The sequence below is a fragment of the Aotus nancymaae genome, unplaced genomic scaffold, assembly GCF_030222135.1.
Source record: "Aotus nancymaae isolate 86718 unplaced genomic scaffold, 86718_ANA_hifiasm-v0.15.2.pri h1tg000011l, whole genome shotgun sequence".
Taxonomy (NCBI): domain Eukaryota; kingdom Metazoa; phylum Chordata; class Mammalia; order Primates; family Aotidae; genus Aotus; species Aotus nancymaae.
This window is the reverse complement of record NW_026988422.1, coordinates 34950671-34973327: the sequence shown is the minus strand read 5'-3', so window position 1 is coordinate 34973327 and position 22657 is coordinate 34950671. Positions and strand designations below refer to the sequence as shown.

General features: G+C 40.3%; 1 protein-coding gene across 1 annotated transcript in view; it reads right to left on the bottom strand.

Moving 5' to 3' along the window:
• The window catches only part of FMN1 (formin 1), a 420788-nt gene that overhangs the window by 361988 nt on the left and 36143 nt on the right, over positions 1-22657 (bottom strand). The window contains exon 3 of the mRNA XM_012465403.2: positions 13542-15537. Coding sequence (XP_012320826.2) covers positions 13542-15408 — 1867 coding nt within the window. The 5' untranslated portion in view covers positions 15409-15537. The remainder of the gene's footprint in view (positions 1-13541; positions 15538-22657) is intronic.

The window sequence follows — 22657 nt, the reverse complement described above, 5'->3', positions numbered from 1 at the left end:
ATGATGGAGCCATGTTTACTACTTAAGTTCAGAGCAGATGGCTTAATGGCCACTGAAATTATCCTCATGACATCACAATGTGGTACAAAGGGAGGACAGAGGATCTAACATCAAAGTTGTCCCTCTATTGTTTACTTAGCAAGGTACACCCTCTGAGTCTTAACTCCATCCTCATTCAAAGAGAGATGTCATTATTTGCTTCAGAAACAGGACTGTTAAAAATCGCACAAAGGCACATGTCTTGGAAGGTTTAAATTTCATGAGAGAATATGAAAAACATACATTTTTATGCACGTATACAGAGAAAGAAGACATATAACCATAAACACAGAGGAAGATGTGTTTGGGAAAAGCTTCAAATAGGAACAGAAAGTAAATACTCGCCTCCTAGGACCACGGAATAGTTCTTAAACACCCACTTCTTAATTTTGTAACATATTTTAGGGTGAAAATGTCTAATCAAGCATTTTTTTTTTTTTTTGATGGACCATGTTGTAGTCATTTCCTCCTGAAGTCATAGGCAAGGATCATGGTAATGGTTCTACAGGGTTTGGCTCTGAAATATACCATCGGTCAAGATAAATTTGTGCTGGTTAATATAACCCTAAAAACAATGTTTTCTCTCTAATTTCTATCACTTGTTTTAAAGGTATTTTATCTGCTATATCGAATGCAAGTACCTTAAATTATTTCTGGAAGAAAGTAGAATATAAGCCAAATAATTTTTAAAAATACACAGAAACATGCCAGGCATGGTGGATGACACCTGTAATGTCAGCACTTTGGGAGGCCGAGTTGGGCAAATCACCCTGAGATCAGGAGTTCAAAACCAGCCTGGCCAACAATGATGAAACCCCATCTCTCCTAAAAATACAAAAATTAGCTGGGCATGGTGGCGGGAGCCTGTAGTCCCAGTGATCTGAGAGGCTGAGGCAAGAGTATCACTTGAATCAAGGAAGCAGAGGTTTCAGTGAGCCAAAAATCACACCACTGCATTCCAGCCTGGGTGACAGAGTGAGACTCCATCTCAAAAAAAAAAAAAAAAAAAAAAAAAGACAGAAACATACCCTCTCCCAACAGGGATTTTTATGAGAATTTGATAATAATGATGTATGTAAAAGTTCTGGGTAAGCAATAAAATGTGTACCCACAGATGTGACTGAAATTGGTGGTTCTTATAGCTTTCAGCCCATGCCACCCTTCCCTTTCCCCATTCCCTGTTGCCATGGGACCTTCACTGTCACCTGCACTCAGCAGCAAAGCATCTCTTCCACATCTGCCTCTTTTACTTAATAGGCCAGGGTAGGAGTTTTAGAAGCATTCCAGAGTTCCTTCTGCCTACCTAAAATGAGAAGGGTAGCTATATATATTTCTTAGAGGAAAAAGGAAACCTGCATGAATCCAAACTAATCCCAAAGAATAATTGTAAAGCCCCAGATTAAGGAGCTCAAAGGATAATGTTTAATGATATCACCAAAGGAGTGTCCACGTTTCTTCCCAGGAGAGGATTCTGATTTTTGTTCAGATTCCATACAAGAAATTACTTTTTCTACCAAAACTGGACAATATATTTCCTTTCAACATACTATGTAAAATATCTGCACATTTCTTTCTTTTCTTTTTTTTTGAGATGGAGTCTCACTCTGTCACCTAGGCTGGAGTGCAGCGGCATGATCTCAGCTCATTGCAACCTCCACCTCCCTGGTTCAAGTCATTCTCCTGCCTCAGCCTCCCGAGCAGCTGAGACTACAGATGCACGCCACCACACTCAGCTAATTTTTGTATTTTTAGTAGAGATGAGGTTTCACCATATTAGCCAGGCTGGTCTTGAGCTCCTGACCTCATGATCCACCTACCTTGGCCTCCCAAAGTGCTGGGATTACAGGCATGAGCCACTGCACCTGGCTACTTGCACATTTCTTTACACTGGGGTATGGCTTCTCTACATGATCACAGACATCAGAGGTAAGATGGGAGCGTCAGGTACCATGGTCTTAAAGGATCCATCACTATACAGCTCATCCAACAAATTGCCCTACTGCTCTTGTTCCAGATTTTCAAGGCACAGTCATGAAGAGATGAGGGACTACAGCTGCAGTAAGTCAGACCTGGTGTGACTCTGGGTTCTGCCTCTTATTAGCTGGTGACTTGGGGCATGTACTTCACTTCTATGACTTTCCATTTTTTCCTCTGTAGGATGGAGATAATATAACTATTGCGTAGACTGTGGTTTGGCTTCAATACAAAATTTAGAAAGTATCCAATTCAGTAGTTGGTATACAAGAATAAATGACCACTGTTGCTGTTATTGTTATTTATTAACAGTATCCATGGGCATAACTGCCTGCTATGACACAGGAAAACAAAAGTGATGAAGGCACATGAGCAGAGAAAATGAACACTGGAAAAGGTCTCCAGGAAATGCTCTGTCAGCAGGAACACTGTCATTGACTGCCTATACTTGAGGGAATCAGATTTCTATCCGGTAACCTAAAGAGGAGTAGGTGGAAATGCATCACCAACTCTTGGCCACTGGGCTCTGCAGCTGTTGCTCCTTATCCTACCTAGCTTCATTCTGTTTCATTTTTCTTCCATCTTGCTAATGTACTGTGGCCTATGCAGGTGTCCCTATATTCCTATCATCTCCTCCTCTGATATCTCTCCCCAACGACAGCCTGGCATGTCTCCCAATGTCCCCAGCAAGATACTGCCACTTTCCTCTTGACTAACCTCTCAATGTGGGCATACAGAGGCTTGAATTATCCTAGCAAATTCTGTATTTTCATGGTTTACTAGATAACATGACTCCTCCTAGAACTGAGCATATTATTGTGTCTTCATTAAACCAGGTACACAGCTTTGATTACTCTAAACCACAGGGTTGTTCTAAGTATGAAGGCTATGATTTAGGGCTCCAACCTGGCTCAGAAATCAGTTCACATCATCATGCTATGTCCCTCCCAGCATGAAGAGATTGTGGCCCTAGTAATGGTAAAGGAAAAAAAAGGGTTCAGGTTAGAGGCTAGGAGCAGCATCCTTCCAAAGTCTGCTCTGGCCCTTCACTGTCTCTGGCCTAACCTGAAAAGCTCCTCGTATTTCAAGACCCTGCAGGAGTTCTTCATGAAGTAATGATGAGTAGGTTCATCTAATCTCTTCTCCTGGTGAATGGAGGACTAGGAGAGGATGAGAGGCACACTGCCCATACCAAGTCCAAAATTTCCCAGTCTGAGGATATTACAAATAATATTTCAATAATTATATAAGATTATGACACTTAACAGACTATCATAACTGATGAAAAAGTAGACATTTATTTTTGAAAACATCACCTGTTAATTCATACTGACTATGAATCTAATAATTATATTGCACTGAAATAGAGTTGTATATCCCCTTGAGTTTAGGTGCTAATGAATATCTCTTATTAATTTTACAAAGGCCACTAGGCAATTGCTTATTGGGGAAGTTTCAAGGGTTCCAAAATAGATACCTAAGTAGCTATTGTTATTGAAACTCACTGTCATTAAAGATCCAAATAAGTTTCATGCTACCTTGAAATTGGTGGTAGGAACAGAATGTGGAAGAAAGGAAAGTACCAAAATTCAAGTCAGAAGATCTGGCATATTCTACCAATAAACAGTTATGACACTTCAGATGAACCTCATTTTAATCATCTATAATGTGAAGGCCCGGAGCCAAGGGATCTTTTTCACCTTTACTATTTAATTATCATTGTAAGAGGCAACAAATACCAACTAAATCATATACTTCCATGTGGAGTGTGTACAACTGCCACTGACTTCTTTTAAAAGATAAGAAAAAATTCAAATGTCTTTAGGGTATATATTTCCAAAAATTTACATTTCCTGAGTGAGAGATATTTTATTTTTAAAAATATGCTAACATATTTTCTCTCTCTAAGTATATTTATTTCACTTTTTTAGGATTAAAAATAAATCCTAATGATGCTGCTAGGCAGCAATATCCCTGAAAGAAAAGCAATTAATTAACAACAAAGACAAATAAAATTTATTTTGTCCCTATGCAACTTTCTACATATGGTTAAACACACACACACACACACACACACACACACACACACACACACACAGAGCACTATCTGTTTACCCCTTTAATTAAATTAAGAGTGGGAAACACATTCAGCCATATGCTCCACTGCAGGTGATGAACAATTAAGAACTCTTCTTCAAAAATAAAGTTGCTCTTGAATTAATTTTAGTGGGTACGTTAAAAAAGAAAACAAAGCAACCATTACAGAACATTTGAAGTTCAGATCTTATTTTGAAGGGATCTGCTCTAATGGAAGAGCCACTGGGGCAAAGAACGGAAGATTCACCCATCCGATGTTGATTCACAAATCAAATGTCAAAAATTAGCTGGGCCTGGTGGCTCCCGCCTGTAGTTCCAGCTACTTGGGAGACTGAGATAACGAGAATAGCTTGAACACAAGAGGTGGAGGTTGCAGTGAGCCGAGATCATGCCACTGCACTCCAGCCTGGGTGACACAGTAAGACTCCATCTCAGGAAAAAAAAAAAAAAAAGGAAAAAAAAAAAACAAGCAAGATAATTACAGACCACAATAGGTGCTATGAAGGAAATAAGTCATGCCAGAATAACTGGAAAAAAAAAAAAAAAAAAAAACTATGATCAAGGTCACATGCACATAGAGAAATATTGTATGATTCCTACCATGCACGAGCTAGTGATCTAGTGTCAGACTCACATGTAAATGAATAATTACAACAATGTCAAGTGTTTTAAGATGGAAGAAGCACAAAGCAATATCTGGAATATAAAAGAGGAAATGCTTAACTCTAACCAGAGAGGTTGGAGAGCTTTATGGAAAAAATGACATGTGTGCTGTCTTGACAGATGAGAAGTTTATCATGGAAACAGCATGTGCAAAAGCACAGAAGTAAAGGAAGGAAAGAAAAGGAAGAAGAAGAAAAGAAGGAGAGGTAGACTATAAATTCAAAATAGTATTTTCCAATCTAATGTGCATAAACTAGGATCTTATTTCAATTTTCATGTTCCTAATTGCTTGTGAGGTTAAGTATATTTTAATATGCTCATTCGTCATTCAGACTTTCTTATAAGCGAATTGACTATCTCCTTTGCTCATTTTTTCCCTCCTGGGAAAAAATGCCTTTTCTTTACTAATTTATATGATTTCTTTACAAATGTTGCATGCTAATTCTTTGTCAGTCATAAGATCTACAAATATCTTCTCCCAGCTTCTCTTCTTAGTTTGTTAAATGATAGCATCTGTCATAGTCAAATGCTTTTAATTTTAATTTTATATTATTTTAACATAGACAAATTCACCAATAATCTTCCTTATGCTTTGTGCCTTTAGGAAACCTTTTCCTAATCCTTCCATATTTTCTTCTAAAAGCTGTAAGTTTTCCTTTTCACATTTCAGTTCAAAATCCACCTGAAATAGAGTTTTGTGCATGGCATAAGGTACATCCAATTTTTTTCCCCACATGGGTAACTAATTGTCCTAGCATCATTCATCAAACAATTTATACTCTCCCATTACAAATAACGGGAGCTGTTATAGGTAACATAATGTCAGCTATCCCAGGTAGGATCCCCTGGAAAATAGACCCTGAAAAGAAATTCCATGCAGAAGGTTTAGTGGGGAGTGCTCTTTGGAGTAATACCTATGGGAAAGTGAGTGAAGCAGGATTAGAGAAGATGCAATTTTGACAGAGGCCTCAGGTGATAATGTAGGGAGCACTGAAGCTGGGATGGCCCTTCAGAGCTGTCCTACACAAGGCAATGGTGCTGAGCTTCCATACTCTCACACACAAATAAGTCATTGGTCAGGCCTATGCTTGAGGAGGAGGTGTAAGGTCGGTAGAGGTGGCTCTCATTTGCAAAGGGCAGTTCCTGGGGAGGTACTCAGCTGTACACCTTTGGCTGGCAATGCTCCCAGCAGCAGAGAGAACAGAGTATTAGTCTTGCAAGGGGGATCTGCGTGGCACCCACAGCATATACTACACCATCTTGCTCATGTATCACTATGACATTGTGATACATGGACTACTCTATTTAATAGAACTCTTTTTCCATGAAATAATTTCTAAATATGTTTCCATCCTGGTCACCAACACGTAATCTAATTTGTCAATAATGCCCCTTCAAATATGTACCTATAACTATACCAATAACTCCAGATTCATCAGACTATATAGAGTACAGTAGCACATTTTCTCCCTTGATATGAATATCTATTACTAATGTAGCCTGACTTTTTGTTTGCAACAGCTACACATTACCCAACTGGCTCAAAATCAATATGTTGTCAGCTTAAACTGAAACTGAGGTCTCTGATGTCCTTTACCTGTAAGTGGATAGTTTAATCTCAATGCACGACGTTTCCATTATCCTCTTGAGTTTAATCTTGTTCCATTTAGTTTAGGAAAATTTAACAAGCTTTGACTCTGTCATCTAACACCTCTTGCTGTTTCAATTTTTCTCTAAATTTGATAAAGGATGCCAAAAAGATGTTAAAAAAAAAAAGATCCCATGAGATTAGAGAGCAGCAATGAGTCTCATGACATGCCAACAGTACCCTGACTTCTACTTCCACTCTTGGAAACCCATCCCATAACCCATTCTGTAAAGATCTTGGTCTGCTAGGTAATATTAATATCAGGAGCTTTATCAGCAAATTAATATAATGACATAGTGAGTTTTGTGCATAGCTTTTGGAAATCACTCACATGACCTCAACTTATATTTGTATTGTACACAAGTTTTCTAGCAACAATGGTTTCACACAGAAGGCAAACTTCCATGGTGGGCATGAGGCACCCAGCAGGTGAGCCTTGCAGGACTCCCTGAATCACAGCCTATAAGAGTTACAGGTACCTGCCTGGCCTTCTAGTTCACCAATGTGTTGGGTTATAAAATATACCTTGGTTCACATATGCTGTCCTTTGATAATGCATAATGCAACACGGTTAATCTGTGACCAGTGAAATACATGAAACATTAAACTGCCTCTGGTTTCTGTTTCAAGTTTGATCACTTGACTGCCCCGCAGTAACTGGATTTTATAATAAAGTTAAGTTTCATTTAAAAATGTAAAGCTGTCTGTTCTGGTAAAGTCAATCATACGTTGTAAAGTTATTCCATTTAAAAGAACAGTTTCTTTGTTCACAAAAGACTTGGCTTTGCATACTCACGTTTCATTTAATTATACTCCATCTTCTGAGTACATTTAGATTCCCAAACCCATGCAGAGATGAATAGTTTCAAGGTTAAAAACAAAAAAAGTATTTTCTAGCAAAATAGGGTCAGTAGCAGCATCTAACATCAATAGTAATCACATAATATGTTATGAAACCAGTTTCATTGTGTAACACAGGAAAAACGGGGAAAATGTGTCCCTGTTACCAGTTTACAGACTAAGTTCTCTCATCATTCATCCACCTGTTTATTCATTCACTCAATAGAAAACTTATTACTACATGCCATGGGTCAGTTTCAGTAACTGACCCAGGTATACAATGATGAATGTGATACTATTGCTATCTTTGAGGAGAGATTTTTTTAAAATAAATAAATAAATAAATAAAAAGACATCTGTTTCCATTTTTATGTGTTATCACTAGCAGAAACAGGTTCCAAATGAAGATGGGACACTGAGAACAAAGCAAGGCAACCCCATTTTACTCTGCTGGGTGGCATGTCAGCTGCAGGAATTCCCAATCATCCTGCCTGGCTACTCCTAGGGCAATTTGTTGCTTGCAGCCACTACCTTATCATGGTAAACTGGAAGGTTGTTTTTAATTAAAGTCAACAACCACAATTTTCTTAAAATAATCAGTACCTATCAATCTACTATTTATGAAACTGCAAAATGTGCATCCAAAGTAAAAGATAAGGTCCTATATTAATAACGTGATAAGAGCTAAAGATAAGCTCTTTATCACACAAGAACCAATGAGTTAATATTACAAAAATACATATAAGAAGAAGATAATTGAGGTCCAAAACCTACTGCCTTGACAAAAATATGATGTGGAAATCAGGAGAAACAAAATTACTATTAGTTGCAGAAATTGAGAACACTTTGAAGAGAGGAAAATGTGACTTCACATGGTTCAGAAATGATTGGTAGAAAGAAAGGTGATCTTTGCTTTTCTTTGCTTTTGCTCTTTCATCCTTTAAGATTTCACATCGAAATGACATTAGTAGTCAGACATGCCATTCCAATTCCTTTCTGACTTAATTTAAAATTTTAAAACCCTGATTAAATTCAAAGGCTACTGAGTAAGCCAGTTTGAAGCTAGACACTGTGGGGAGTACCTCAGAGGTATCCTATATGATCTCTGCCCTCAAGTATTTTTTATTAATGCAAATTAGGTAGAAATCCAGTATTAACCTACACAAAACAATAAGAGATCGATAAAGATGCTATATAAGTAAGTGCCTTTAAAAAAACTAGAAGCAAATACAGAAGCTTTAATCAAGAGCAAATCAAGAAATTCACATAGAATAAATAACTCATTGTGAGCTATTATTTGTAGCATCATTTCATCATTGGAAAATACCAAAAGGAGTAGGTTTTTAAAATCCTTTCTGCCCATATGAACCAGCAGTGATCTGTAATTATAATAAAGCTAATTTTAAAAAGTGCTTTATGAAGTATTTTCATTGATATTATTTCTTTTGATTCTCAAAAAAACAAACTATGAATTTGACAAAATTTCTTCCAGCAACTGCAATCACGGGAGTAATAACAAGCTACAAAATCAGTATTTCACTGATTCTAACAAATGTTGATGCTTCCTTCTCCCCCACATCAAGATTTCCTGAATCATTCTAGAAATCATGTGTGCTTGTGGATGTGATCGTTCCTCCTTATCACTGCTTTTATCTCTTGCTCTGGCTGCACAAGGTGCCTCTTGATGCTTCCAAAATGGGTACCAGGGCTGCTATAGTCTAAGGTACCAGATGTTTGCCCAAGGCACAACTGCCTACCTCTCCCACTTCTCCTTAGGATAAGACAAAATCTCATGCATTCTACCATAAATAAAACCATAGTGGATAAAATCTAGTTCATTATACCCTGTTAGACCATGCTTCCATAGCACCTCCAGCAGGGACTCTGCTTCCAGAAGTCTGTACATTCTGTTATGCAGAACTTGCTTTCAATGTCCTAAAGAAATTTTAGTAACATTACTCTTCAAATTTTCACACTGCTTTTTTTTATGGCAGTCCTCTCTCCCTCTCTCCAGGCATGAGTCCATGGGGCTGGTGCAACAGAAAATCTGGAGAACATGCGTCATGCTGTATTTTCAGTGTTGTCCCTCCCTGTGGTAGCCAGTACCCCTCAGATGTGGCTCAAATTCTTGCTTTTCTCAAGATGAGCTTTGTCCTGTGATGATCATCCTCACACTAAAGCAAAAGACTCCGGACAGGTGTGACTGTCAAATTATCCAGACATGCCTAGACAGGTCTGAATCCTAGGGAGAATATAGCTGAGGCCCAAGTTGCACACATTATTCACTCTTCACGATTCCTCTGGGCTCACCTGGAAACCAACAGCTTTACTCACTCACAGGAGCATTTCTGGGCTCTCCCTCTAAATACAAAAGTGAAACTCAAAACTTTAACTAAACATTTTAGAAAACATATGGGAAACCTGAATGAACTGGTTTGTGACTTTATTGCGAAAACATTGTGTTACCATGATTTTTTTTTTTTTTTGAGATGAGTCTTATGCTGTCATCCAGGCTGGAGTGCAGTGGCGTGATCTTGGCTCACTGCAACCTCCTCCTCCAGGTTTCAAGTGATTCTTGTGCCTCTACCTCCTGAGTAGCTGGGACTATACCATGAATTATTAATATAAAAATCTGAATCTCAGTGTTTGAAGTCCTCACTCACTTGCTTAGCATGAAACCCAGTCAGCTCTTCAACACTGCAAAACTGTTGGGCTTCTGATGATAAAGTTCTTCCATTCCTTTGTGCCAAAGCTCCTTCTTCGAGTGTAGGGGTCCTCCTAGGAGCGTGAGGAATGTTTGTCCACAGACATTCTGGCCCAGATATATTGTTCTTTCATGGTACTTTTCCTTCAGCAGTTCATGGTTCCTCCCTATTGTCTAACGTCCTTCTGGGACCCCACAAATCCATCTATACCCTATACATCTCTGAATTCCAATTCTGACCTGATTTCAAGTTCTTTCCTATAAGGCTCTGGGCCCTTGTTTCAATGTACTGGAACAATCCACGACTGTGAGAAAAAAATCCTAGAACCTTCTATGAGTGGGAGGAAACTCCAGATCATGCCATGATAGGACGCTGAGCTGCCAGGGCACACAGAGGAACTCCAGGGGGATGGTATGACCTAGCATCACAGCCCAAGGGCCACAAAGATACATTAGATAGCATCTGATTCCAATTTTAAAATTGTCTAACAGAAGTCACTATCCTTGTAAGTGATCAGAAAGCAAATGAAATGAGATCGGCAAATGTCTCTTAACTCTTAATCAGTTGACATTAATTATATTTTTTCATGGGCACAAGAATTGATCAAGTGATTCTCAGTTCTCAATATCAAGAAGAACTATGCCTGGGGCTTATGCTTCCATCACCACATCAGTGGTGACTTCAATCAAAGGAAAACAATCACAAGATTACTCAGAGCACATTAAGACTAGGTATTTCCCGAGTGTGGTTAGCCAAGCTTCCTGTGATTCTTCTGGCACTAAAAGGGTTTAATGAATCAAAGGTAAATGAAAGCAAGCAAAACAGAAAGGAATCCTAGCATCAAGCCCCAGGGATACTGCTTCACAGGCTACAACTAAAGTTCCTCAAGGTTTGGGGGAAGACCATACTCCACAAAGGCTTGGGAACTTTCCACATCAGTCTCCATCCCCCAAATAATAAAATACTATAAAACCAATCTCCAGGTTGACAGTGGGAAGAGGCATGAGAAGACAGACCTGACTACCAGTTCTTGTTAGTATAGTCTCTATTTTATCACCACTATGTAAGAGATTCCCGTGCATTGTCCTTGAAATAAGAAAATTACAAGCCAACAGAAGGTGCATCACTGGCCTCTGTGATATCTTTATGCTACATCCTGTGTGAATGGTAATGTCAGCTTCAACTGCTTAGTCTCCTAAGAAGGATAAGTGGGTTTAACTATTTCCTGGGAATTATTGCTTGCCTCTAACATTGAAGAGTCTTCCAAATGGAAACAGAGCTGATTACTTTTGCCAGACTTAATCTCTTACTTGAGTAGTTAATGAGAGCCTTCAATAATCTTAATGATATCACTTCAGTAAACATACCTAGATGTTATTTCCACAGGAAATAAATGTCCACAGACCATAAACTTAACCTGGTTAATAGCTAACCTGGGAGAAAGGTGGGAGTTGGGTTCAGATAAAGGGACACTGTGATGGTAAATGAATTATTCACTCCTCCTTCTGGACTGCTGGCAACTGTCCAAGCCCTCTTCTGGGTTTAGGTGGGAAGAGAAATGAAGTGAAAGACAAAGGTAGCTGGAAGCAGGAAAATTCTCCTGGAATGGGCTTACCAGCTGCAGGGAGTCACTGAAGGGTTCAGAATATAAAGAGGACTCATGGCTATAGGAAAGGGAAAATCAAGAGAGGAAAGGGAACTAGAACACAAAGGTACTATCTGGGGAACTCACTCCCTCATGCCTTTCAAAATAGGGCCAATAGGAGGTAATGGCTGGAGGCCCTGCAGGAAGTCTCCACATTAGAGAAGTTACCCATGTCAGGAAAAAAAGCTCTTACCCACTCCTACTCTCCTTCCCTTTTCCAGCCCCTTCTTTTATAAGGTTAGAAGCACAAGAGATCCTTACAGTTCTATAACTGGCTCCTGAAAGTGCTGCTGAAGATCCCAATGGAAAGCTGAAGTCAAAGTAAAAGGAACGTTATGAGCATGTGCATGGAAAGGCCAAGGGAACATGTGCTCATCCATTCAACTTGTCCCTCAGTGGGCCCATGGTCAGTCTCCAGCAGAAACTGAAGGTTCTCTGTGTGCCTGCTTTGACCAAGATACACTGGAGCTTTTATGATATTTTCCAAATAGAAAAAGAGCTGAATAATAAGATAATCCTAAATCGAGGAAAAAGAGGATTTACTAAAAAGCAATGTATTTAATGCACAGTTTCTGCACAGCTTTTGGAGTTAAGGCAGCTGAAAGATATTCTACACTCATGCCTCCAGAAGTCTCTTGCCTAATAATCTCAGAGTTTTCTTGTCAAGTGTTTCTAAGTCCTCAGCATCCAACAGGAGAAAGAACTTTCATCACTAGGGTTCTACAATACATAATATAAAGTCTACGATTCTGTGACTTTCCTGGTAAAACAGATTGGTTATGAAAGTAGTAAATCTTACCAAAACAAGATTGACATATTGCAAAACACAAGATGAAAAGCATTTACCACAATTTTAAAGATCTACCCCCAGATCAATGATCTAGAGAGATTTATAAAATTTCACAAGTTCAAAATGACCAAAAAGCATTGAGGCTTCTCTTCCCTAGATAGATATTTTTATCTCCAAATTGCACTTGATATTTGCTCTAACCTGTAAGAGACCGTATCATATTACGAGCTAATTCCTAGACAGAGCATTGCCCATATGCTGTTAGAGGATCTCTGAAAAAGAACACATAACCTGCACAATGGCATATGAAAACGCTGAGAATCTGGCCACAACAGTCTAGAAAATGTAATGAGTACTGAAATGGTGCTTCTTTTACACAGTCTTTTTTGATCCTACTGAATCTCAAAAACTGTTTTCACATAACATTTTAAATCACATTTAGTATGTAAGTCAAATGAGCTCTTTAGCACCTTTTACATAAGAAATGATGCTATACCAGTAACAGTAATAACCCATAAGTAAAACATAACTACAGAATTAAGTGATTTTGTGCTTATTTGGGAAATTTAAAAACAGTAAAAAAAGAGAAAACTTTGAACCAAGTTTCTTCAAATTGGAGTGAATTCATCCCTCTTCGGGTAAAAAAAAAATAATAGCAGTTATAGAAGTGATTACTAAAAACAAACAAACCACAGAATACTCTTGCACTTCTGTTTAGAGAATCCCAAGAATGACTCCAGCAGCATGAACTGCTGAATTTAGGTCAAGAGGTCAATTACCCAGTGTCCACATCAAAGGCAGGGACAAGTTACTACTTCTCTCTGCCTGGCCTGTTCCTGTTTCCTTTGAGAGTCGCTGTGTTATGTAACCACAGAAGTAGCCTTAGAGGATGCCGGAAAAAAAAAAATTTACAAAGTATTGCTTCTGGAAGCAACTATACCTCTGAACCACTAGGTCAAAATCATCCTCATCATCTCCACATCTCCCAATACCACTCCCAGTTTTCTTGCTACAAAGTGAACTAACAGGCCCAGGAATTTTGGTCCATTGTTAATTAGCCAGTCTCTAAGTAGCACAAGCAGACTGATAGTTCTCCAATCAGCCAAGAATAGATTCAAAGCATCTTAAACAGAGACTAACCTGGAGGTGACTGGTGCTGGGGCTCAGCTGTGGTCTTCCCTGGCCCCAAGCTCTTTTCCAAAGATTCCCCAGGCACCAACCGAGGTTGGCCTGCTCTGAGGAAGGCCGGGCTGTCTCCTTTGGTCTCCGTGACCTTTGCAGAGGATGGTGGCTCCAAGGTGTCAGCAGAGACGCACCCAGGGAAGACACGGCTCTTTCTACCAGGAGAGTCATTAAGAGCAGCTTCCCTCTCACCAGGCAGTGCAGGGAGCCGGAGGATCCTGTGATGCTGCTGAGGACTGTGAAGCCTTGGAGACAGAGGCGAGGGAACAGGTAACGTCTGTTTCTGTGTGCTGGACTGCGAGGATGAATTATTAAACACCTTGCCGAGAGCTGCTGGTGCTGGGGGGGATGACTTCTTATCATCACCTCTGAGTTGTGAGGAGTCAGGACCTACTTTGTGGGGCAGATCCAGAAACAAGGACTTGTGGCCACTGAGGGGCAACCCAGCTCTCCTCTTGTTTCTGGTTTCTGGGCGAGTGTGGGGGACACTCGTGTGGAAAGGGAAGCCCAGTCTTTTCCCCTCAGGGGCTTCATCTAACTTCTCACTCTCTATCACCTTCAGGAGGACCTTGTTCACAGCCCCCTTGGCACTGGCTGGTGCACTAGAAATGGAGGCTGCTTCCCTGGCTGGTGACTTCAATGACCCATTCCCTTGCCGCTCCTTGCCCCGCCGCCTGGAACCCCGAGCCCCAGCCTCAGCTCCCAGGAGGGTGAGCAAGTCAGCTTTGGGTACAAACTCAGCTTGGGCTTCTGGGCAAATGGCAATCCTCTCCTTACCCTTAGAATGCGTTTTAACTACTCTCTGTACCTGGGAGGACAGGTCCTGAACTTTGGCCACCACTTTGGATACAGGTTTCTGCTTGCAAGTCTGCTTAGCCGGCTTCTGCATCTTATCCTTTTCTGACTCTGGATGCTTCTCACGGTCCTGGTGATTTTCAGACAAACCTGTTTGCTGATGCTCCAGCCCGCTCGGCAGCCTCCGAAAGCCATTCTCTCCTGCCTCTGTGGAGCTGCAGTCAGGGGGCAGCACTTCTCTTCCAAGCCCAGTGTCCTTGAAAGCCGTCTCAAAGCTCCCAAAGCCAAGGTCTGTGTCTGGTGTCCTGGAAATATCTGGGGGGCAGCTCTCTCTCCTCTGCAGGGAGGAGTCAAGTGCCCCATTCGGGAGCAGATTTCCTCTCTCCTCTAGTAGCCAATGATTAGGCCTTGTTCTAGAAAGAGGAAGGGAGTTGCTGGAACAGATCTGGTCCTTGCCCATCAGAGGAGCTGATTCTCGGCATCCACGCCCTTTCCTTCTTGTCCTCTTCTGTGGGAGAGCTCCAAAGCTCTCTCTCCTTCCACCAAACCTCCGAGGCTTTTTGTTCCCATGGGTGCTCCTCTTATTGAGAGGGCCCACAGGGAGCTCTCCCTGCCAGTTGCCAGCACTCTGGAAACAGTCATCCTCAGGGGCGAGGCTCACAGACAGCTCTGGCAGCTTCCCCTCCTGGTTCCCCATCGTGATCCCCAGGATGTGGTCTGAGCTCAGGAGATCAGCTAGCAGTCTCTCTCTCTCTGTTGTGAGTTTGTACAGCTCAGTTAAAATGTCTTTCGTGGGAGTCTGCTTGAAAAATATGTCACCTGGATGTTCGTCTGGCTCCTGGCTGAGGCTGATGATGTCTGACTCCTCCCTGACTTGGTAGCAGTTATGAAAACCTTTATTGGATCTGTCTAGAGTTACAATGCCCTTGTATGAAAATCCTCTGACTTCCCCCTTTGGAAGATAGAAGCTGATGTAGCAGAGTTCCGTAATGGGCTTATGCAATTGGAGGGTGCAATGAGTGCCTTCCATTATGCCTGCCTAATTATTCATGCCTTGGAGATGCCGGTTTGTGGTCAGGCTTCCCAGGCTCCAGTGGTGAGGCATGTGACGGTGGCTATGCAGAGAAAGCAGCTGACAGTCATCTCCAGCAATGAGTGCCTGTTAGAGGAAGAGGGGAAGAAAGCAGCTTGTCTAACAGAGTGCATAAATCACACACCAACATAAAATCAAAGCATAACCATGACTTTTCCTTCCTCTCTGGTTGACCTCAACAACTCAAGGAATCAGACAACAGCCAGATTTCAATCTCTTCTGCACTCTCACCCCACTCCTGATCAGTGGAACTTTTGTATAACTGAGAGATGGGAAAGTCCTCTAATTTCACCCCCAGGACAAAAGTTCCCTTTCCCTACATGGGGTGGGTGGGGGGAACTCACTGTGCAGCCTGGATCAGGTCTCTTAACTTCTCTAGAGCTCGGTTTATGTTCTTCTGTAAAATAGAGCTTTCATGACTCCCAGCATTCCTTATCTAGGGGGCTTTGAGATCCTTAGAAAACATAGCCATTTTCATAACTCATATTTGGAATATTACTTTGCAAATATAAGCCTTTCTACCCTCTAAAACCCACCTTTAAGATCTGAGCTCAAATTATCAATTTAACTTAAAGCACAATGTGAGGAAAAAATCTTAGGCCCCAAATTTGGAGTCAATGGAAAAAATTTCAATGTAAAAGTTTACAATTTGAATGACTCAAGTCTTCATCGAGTTTTGTTGTTTTCCTTTTTTGTCTTTTTCCTTGTTGTTGTATTGCCTTCTTTTTTCCTTCCTGTTGTCTACTTGAAGCCAAATGGAATGACAGAAGAACAGCAAAAAATCTATGAGGAACTGCTGCCCCTGTACAGATTTTCAATTACTTCACCACAGAAATGGTTGAAATTTCACATAATCAGTAAAGGTGGCTGCTTCCTTGTGTGATATGAGGGACCTCAGAAATGTCTCTGTGGCTACCATCACCACATACAAACTGTATATTTCTAATTTCTTAAGCTATTGCCCAGTCTTCAAGTTTTCCTTGCTTAACAAAGTGCTGCCCACACCCTGGAAATGATAACACATTAACTATTCATTAACCCTTGATATCTTTAGTGAATTATTTTCCTCAGGTTTTTCCTAACTGCTTCTAAATAGCAAAAAACTACAGAAAAGTACATTTTGAGTGAAGGAAGAGAGAAAGGAGGAAGATTCTGTTAAAAATAACTCCTTGAGGAAGAGAGAGAAAATTAAGAGTGATAATGAACATTGCAGATATCTGGTCAAACCAGAATGCCAGGAGACCAGGAGAGGCCTTGCCTCTTTCACAATTGTATATAGGTCTGCTCTCATTCAAGTAATCTTGTTTGTTTGTTTAAGAGATGGGTTCTTTATTGTTCAGGCTGGATGGAGTGCAGTGGTGCAAACATGGCTCACTGTAGCCTCAGCGTCCTAGGCTCAAGTGATCCTCCCACCTCAGCCTCCCAAGTAGGTGGGACTACAGGCATGTGCCGCCACCACCCAGCTAATTTTTTTGGTTTTTTTCTTTTTTTTTTTTTTTTTTTGTAGAAACAGGGTTTCACCATGTTTCCCAGGCTAGTCTGGAACTCTTGGACTCAAGCAATCCTCCTACCACAGCCTCTCAAAGTGCCGGATTATAGGTGTGAGCCACTGCTCCTGGCTGTATTTTTTAAACTTTTCTAAAATGCTCATTGCTAGCATTTTCTTAAGAAGTACTTGTGTAGGGATAACTAATAATTATTGCTACAAACTCTCTGTATACGTCTAAGAAATCACTTAGGAGGTAGTTTCTTATTTTGTACTTTAGTATAATCACTAATAAAAGCAATTGCAAAGCTGTCAATATCCACTGAGCACTAAGCATTAGAAGTTCATTTAATGAATTCTCAGACAAGCTGAAAGGAAGCAGCAGATGAGCTATGCTGAGTTTTAGGAAAATAGAATTATCTCTCTCTCTTCAAGCATCGTTTTCCTCTTCCTCCCCTTACCTCCTCAATTCCCATGGATTAGGAGAAGTGTGTGATGTTGGGGGAGAAGTGTTAAAAATTTTCAGAATCTGTTCAAAGTCACAGCAGAAAGTTTATGTTGTAATTTCAAATAAGAATATGACTGCATATTCTAAGAGCCTATTCCCTAAGAGAGGGAATTTGTATATACTGAGCACATATACACTTACACTTTCATTTTGTTATCTCATGTAATCAGTACATCTCCATTTTACAGATAAGGAAACTGAAATTCAGAGTGATAAAGGAACTTGTCTAGGGGAATGTGGCTCAGAATATGCAAGTTTCAAACCCAGGTGTGTCTCCCTACATTGCTTCATAGGTCATGTTGCTCTTTATCTACTGCCTTTTACTAACAAATTGGTTTTCCATGCAACTTGAATAGAAGAGTTTTTTTTAATTTTTATTTTGTTAACTTAGTGTTACATAATTTCTTAACAATGTCTCTGAGACATTCACTGGGCCCAGGTGCAGCAGCTTACTCCTATAATCCCAGCACCTTGGGAGGCCAAGGTGGGAGGACTGCTTGAGCTCAGGAGTTTGAGACCAGTCTGGGCAACATAGTAAAACCTTGTTTCTACAAAATTAAAGAAAATTAGCTGGGAATGTGGTTCATGTATGTATTCCCAGCTGCTCCTGAGGCTGAGACAAGGGGATCACTTGAGCCTGGGAGATTAAAGCTGCAGTGGAGTGAGATTGTGCCACTGCACCACTGTACTCCAACCTGAGTGACAGAGCAAGACCCTGTATTTAAAAAAAATAAATAAATAAAACCCCACACTCATTGGAGAGCTTCAGCATGTATGTCTGAAGATAAAATGTTGCTCCCTAAAGTCATCACTTAAACAATAAAATCTAGAAAAAGGGCACCAGGAGTTCACTACAGCTAGTATAGACAGTAAGAAACTCAATGAAGATTCTAATTTAGAAATAAAAGAAGAGAGAGGCTGATATAAAGCTACATCCTTTATGAGAATTATAGACACGTGATGCCTGTTTACAGGATCAAGTACTTTTTTCTCCCAGTCTTTGTAAGTCTTCATTGTGTAAATGGAGAAAATGTCATGGTTAGAACTCTGTATGTTAGTCACAGTTGGGAAATTCAAGTAAAGGTTTAGAAAATTATAACATTGGTTTTTATAGCAATAAAGCCACAGTGCAAGGCATAAAGCTACTATTATTAAAAAAGAAAAAAAGAACTTCACCCTATTGCCTCATCCACACTGAAACTTCCATGTAGAGTGCTCTTACCACACTTGCGGTGCCCACGTCTGGAGCCAAGGTGGAGCAGAACAGAAGAAGAAAAAAGAAATGGGAGTTTGTCTCATGATCTTGGGACTACAGTTCCTTTGTTCTGGGCCCTGGGAAGCAGTGTGTTCTAAGAAGCTTTTTACTGAACATAGACTAAGGAGCTTCACTATCCCAGGATCCATGGGAGCCAATGAAGAATCCTAAGCTACTTATGTAGACTTATTACAAAAAGATTACTTCAGAAGCAAAGTGAAGACTAGATAAGTAGAGGGTAAGACTAGTGGTATAAATCAATTAGAAAGGTCTTTAAGTATTCCAGAAAGAAGTATTGATGGCCAAAACCAAAGCAGTAGCAATGTGGATAGAGAAGAGATGGTCAATTTATAAAGATAGATTTCAGGCCAGGCATGGTGCCTCATGACTGTAATCCCAGCACCTTGGGAGCCTGAAGTAGGTGGATCACTTGAGTTCAAGAGCAGCCTGGCCAACATGGTGAAACCCCATCTCTGCTAAAATTACAGAAAACAGTTAGACAAGCATGGTGGCACACACCTGTAAGCCCAACCATTCAGGTGGCTAAGGCATGAGGATTGCTTGAACCCAGGAGATCTAGGCTGCAGTGAGCTGAAATCTGTCACTGCACTCCAGTATGGGTGAAAGAATGAGACTCTTTATCTAAATAAATAAGCAAAAATAAAAATAAAAAGAATTAATTGATAGGGCCTAGAGGTTGATTGGATATGTATGAAAGGAAAGAGTTTAGTCATAAGTTCAGATGTAGGTGACTGGGTAGATTGTGGTGCCATTCACAAAGATAAGAAATACATGAAGAGGAACAGCCTTCAGGGGAAGAAGATGAATTCAGTTTTGGAAATATTGAATTTGATGAACTAGGGGAATAATCAAACAAATATGTCTGGGACCCTGCTAGATACAAAGAGATAGAAAATGAGATCTAGGCTAGGGTTATACATTTGGAAGGAATCATACAGTATATAAGGTGTTTCAATTCCACGTAAGATAAAGTAAGCACTCTTTATTCTATGTCTCCCACTAAATGCAACTGAAAAAAACATCAATATAAAATGCATGGGGCAGCTATTTATGAACACTCTAAAAGTAAATAGTAGCAAGCAGATTGATAAGAAAGATGAGGCATTGAAGTATCACCCAACTGTAAAGCAGTTAACTTTCTCAACTTTGTTCTTCAGTAGCCCTTAAGCCTGGACTCAAATGCACCTGAAACATGGAAGTGAATATCAGCACAAACAGAGGAAGCCATAGGAGAAGTCCTATAATTCAGAATCAAGAATAGGAAACTTTGACAAACCTGACAAAAGCAAGTAATGGGGAAAGGATTCCCTATTTATTAAATGGTGTTGGGAAAACTGGCTAGCCATATGCAGAAAACTGAAACTGGACCCCTTCATTAAATCTTTTTTTTTTTTTATTGCATTTTAGGTTTTGGGGTACATGTGAAAAACATGCAAAGTTGTTGCATAGGTGCATTCATGGCAGTGTGATTTGCTGCCTCCCTCCCCCCACCCATATCTGGCAATTCTCCCCATGCTATCCCTCCCCAACTCCCGCCCCCCGCTGTCCCCCCCTCCCCCGCAACAGACCCCCATGTATAGTGCTCCCCTCCCTGTGTCCATGTGTTCTCCTTGTTCAACACCCTCCTATGAGTGAGAACATGTGGTGTTTGGTTTTGTGTTCTTGTGTCAGTTTGCTGAGAATGATGGTTTCCAGGTTCATCCATGTCCCTACAAAGGACGCGAACTCCTCATTTTTAATGGCTGCATAATATTCCATGGTGTATATGTGCTAAATTAAAGAGTTAAACTTAAGACCTAAAACTGTAAAAACCCAGAAGAACACCTAGGCAATACCATTCAGGATACAGGCATGGACAAAGACTTCATGACTAAAACACCAAAAGCAATGGCAACAAAAGCCAAAATTGACAAACGGGATCTAATTAAACTAAAGAGCTTCTGCACAAAAAAGAAACTATCATCAGAGTGAACAGGAAACTTACAGAATGGGAGAAAATTTTTGGAATCTATCCATCTGACAAAGGGCTAATATCCAGAATCTACAAAGAACTTAAATTTACAAGAAAAAAACAAACAACTCCATCAAAAAGTAGCCAAAAGATATGAACAGACACTTCTCAAAAGAAGATATTTATGTGCCCAGCAAACATTTGAAAAAAAGCTCATCATCACTGGTCATTAGAGAAATGCAAATCAAAACCACAATGAGATACCATCTCACGCCAGTTAGAATGATGATCATTACAAAGTCAGAAAACAACAGATGCTGGAGAGGATGCAGAGAAATAGGAACACTTTTACTCTGTTGGTGAAAGTGTAAATTAGTTCAACCATTGTGGAAGACAGTGTGGCAATTCCTCAAGGATCTAGAACCAGAAATACCATTTGACCTAGCAATCCCATTATTGGGCATACACCCAAAGGATTATGAATCATTCTACTATAAATACACATGCATACGTATGTTTATTGCAGCATTGCTGACAATAGCAAAGACTTGGAACCAACCCAACTGCCCATCAATGATAGACTATATAAAGAAAATATGGCACATATTTTCTTGCAGCCATAAAAATATATGCAGCCATAAAAAAGGATGAATTCATGTCCTTTGCAGGGACATGGATGATGCTGGAAACCATCATTCTCAGTAAACTAACACAGGAACAGAAAGCCAAATACCACATGTTCTCACTTATAAGTGGGAGTTGAACAATGAGAAGACATGAACACAGGGAGGGGAGCATGACACACCAGGGCCTGTCGGGGGATGAGGGGCTATGGGAGGAATAGCATTAGGAGAAATACCTAATGTAGGTGACGGGTTGATGGGTGCAGCAAACCAACATGGCACGTGTATACCTATGTAACAAACCTGCATGTTCTGCACATGTATCCCAGAACTTAAAGTATAATAATAGAAAAAAAAAAGAATAGGAAAATGTTTTCTTGCTGGCACCTAAAACTCTTTGAGGGAGAGAACAGTTTTCTTTCTTTTTTTTTTTTTTTTTTTTACTTTTCTTTTTTTATTGCATTTTAGGTTTTGGGGTACATGTGAAAAACATGCAAGGTTGTTGCATAGGTACATATGTGGCAGTGTGATTTGCTGCCTTCCTCCCCTTCACCTATATCTGGCATTGGGAGAGAACAGTTTTCTATGATCAGAGGAATTGTAGTCCCAAGATGTATGGGGGAAAAGCCCTATTCCTTTTTCTCTCACTCTGTTCTGCCTCTCAGCGGTTTTAGGTGTGGGTAGAGTTGCAGGAAGTTTGTAGCCAAAGAGTTGGAGGGTTAACAGTCCTCGATTTCTAGCTAGAGGAATGAAATCAGCCTCAGAGAGCCCAGAAGTATGGGGGAGAATATGGAGAAGGAGCTTAGAAAGTGACCCATAAAGTTATTCGTGGACACCTGAATTAACCTCAAATTGTGGATTGTGGATCTGATCTTAAACAGCATATGAAGGACTTTTTAAAGAAATAAAGAGATGAGACAATTTCCGAGGCCCTAGACTGGCCACTGGGTGGTACGTACGTGGGATGGAGTACTGCAAAAGCTTTGAAAATGGAACTGACATGAAAACCACAGCCCACAGAAGGCTCACTGGACCTTGTGGCCTGAGCCAAACCAGGTTGACTAGCTGGATGTTTCAAGAAAAAAGCATCTTCCCTGAACAAATGAACTTCTACTTCAACCCTATAGGGTGTTCCATGTCAGAAGAAGGCTTTAGAACAGGGCAAACTCTTCTCTGTGACAATCCATTAGAAAGTCAGAATGCAGTATGGAATCATCACACATATTTTCCATCCAAGAAGCCAGAGGAAAAAGAACTGTAAGTCCTAAGAGAAAAAAAAGCAAAATGACAGGAAATCAATATGCAGTGAGGTTAAATGCACTGGCATTGCAATTCCATGCTG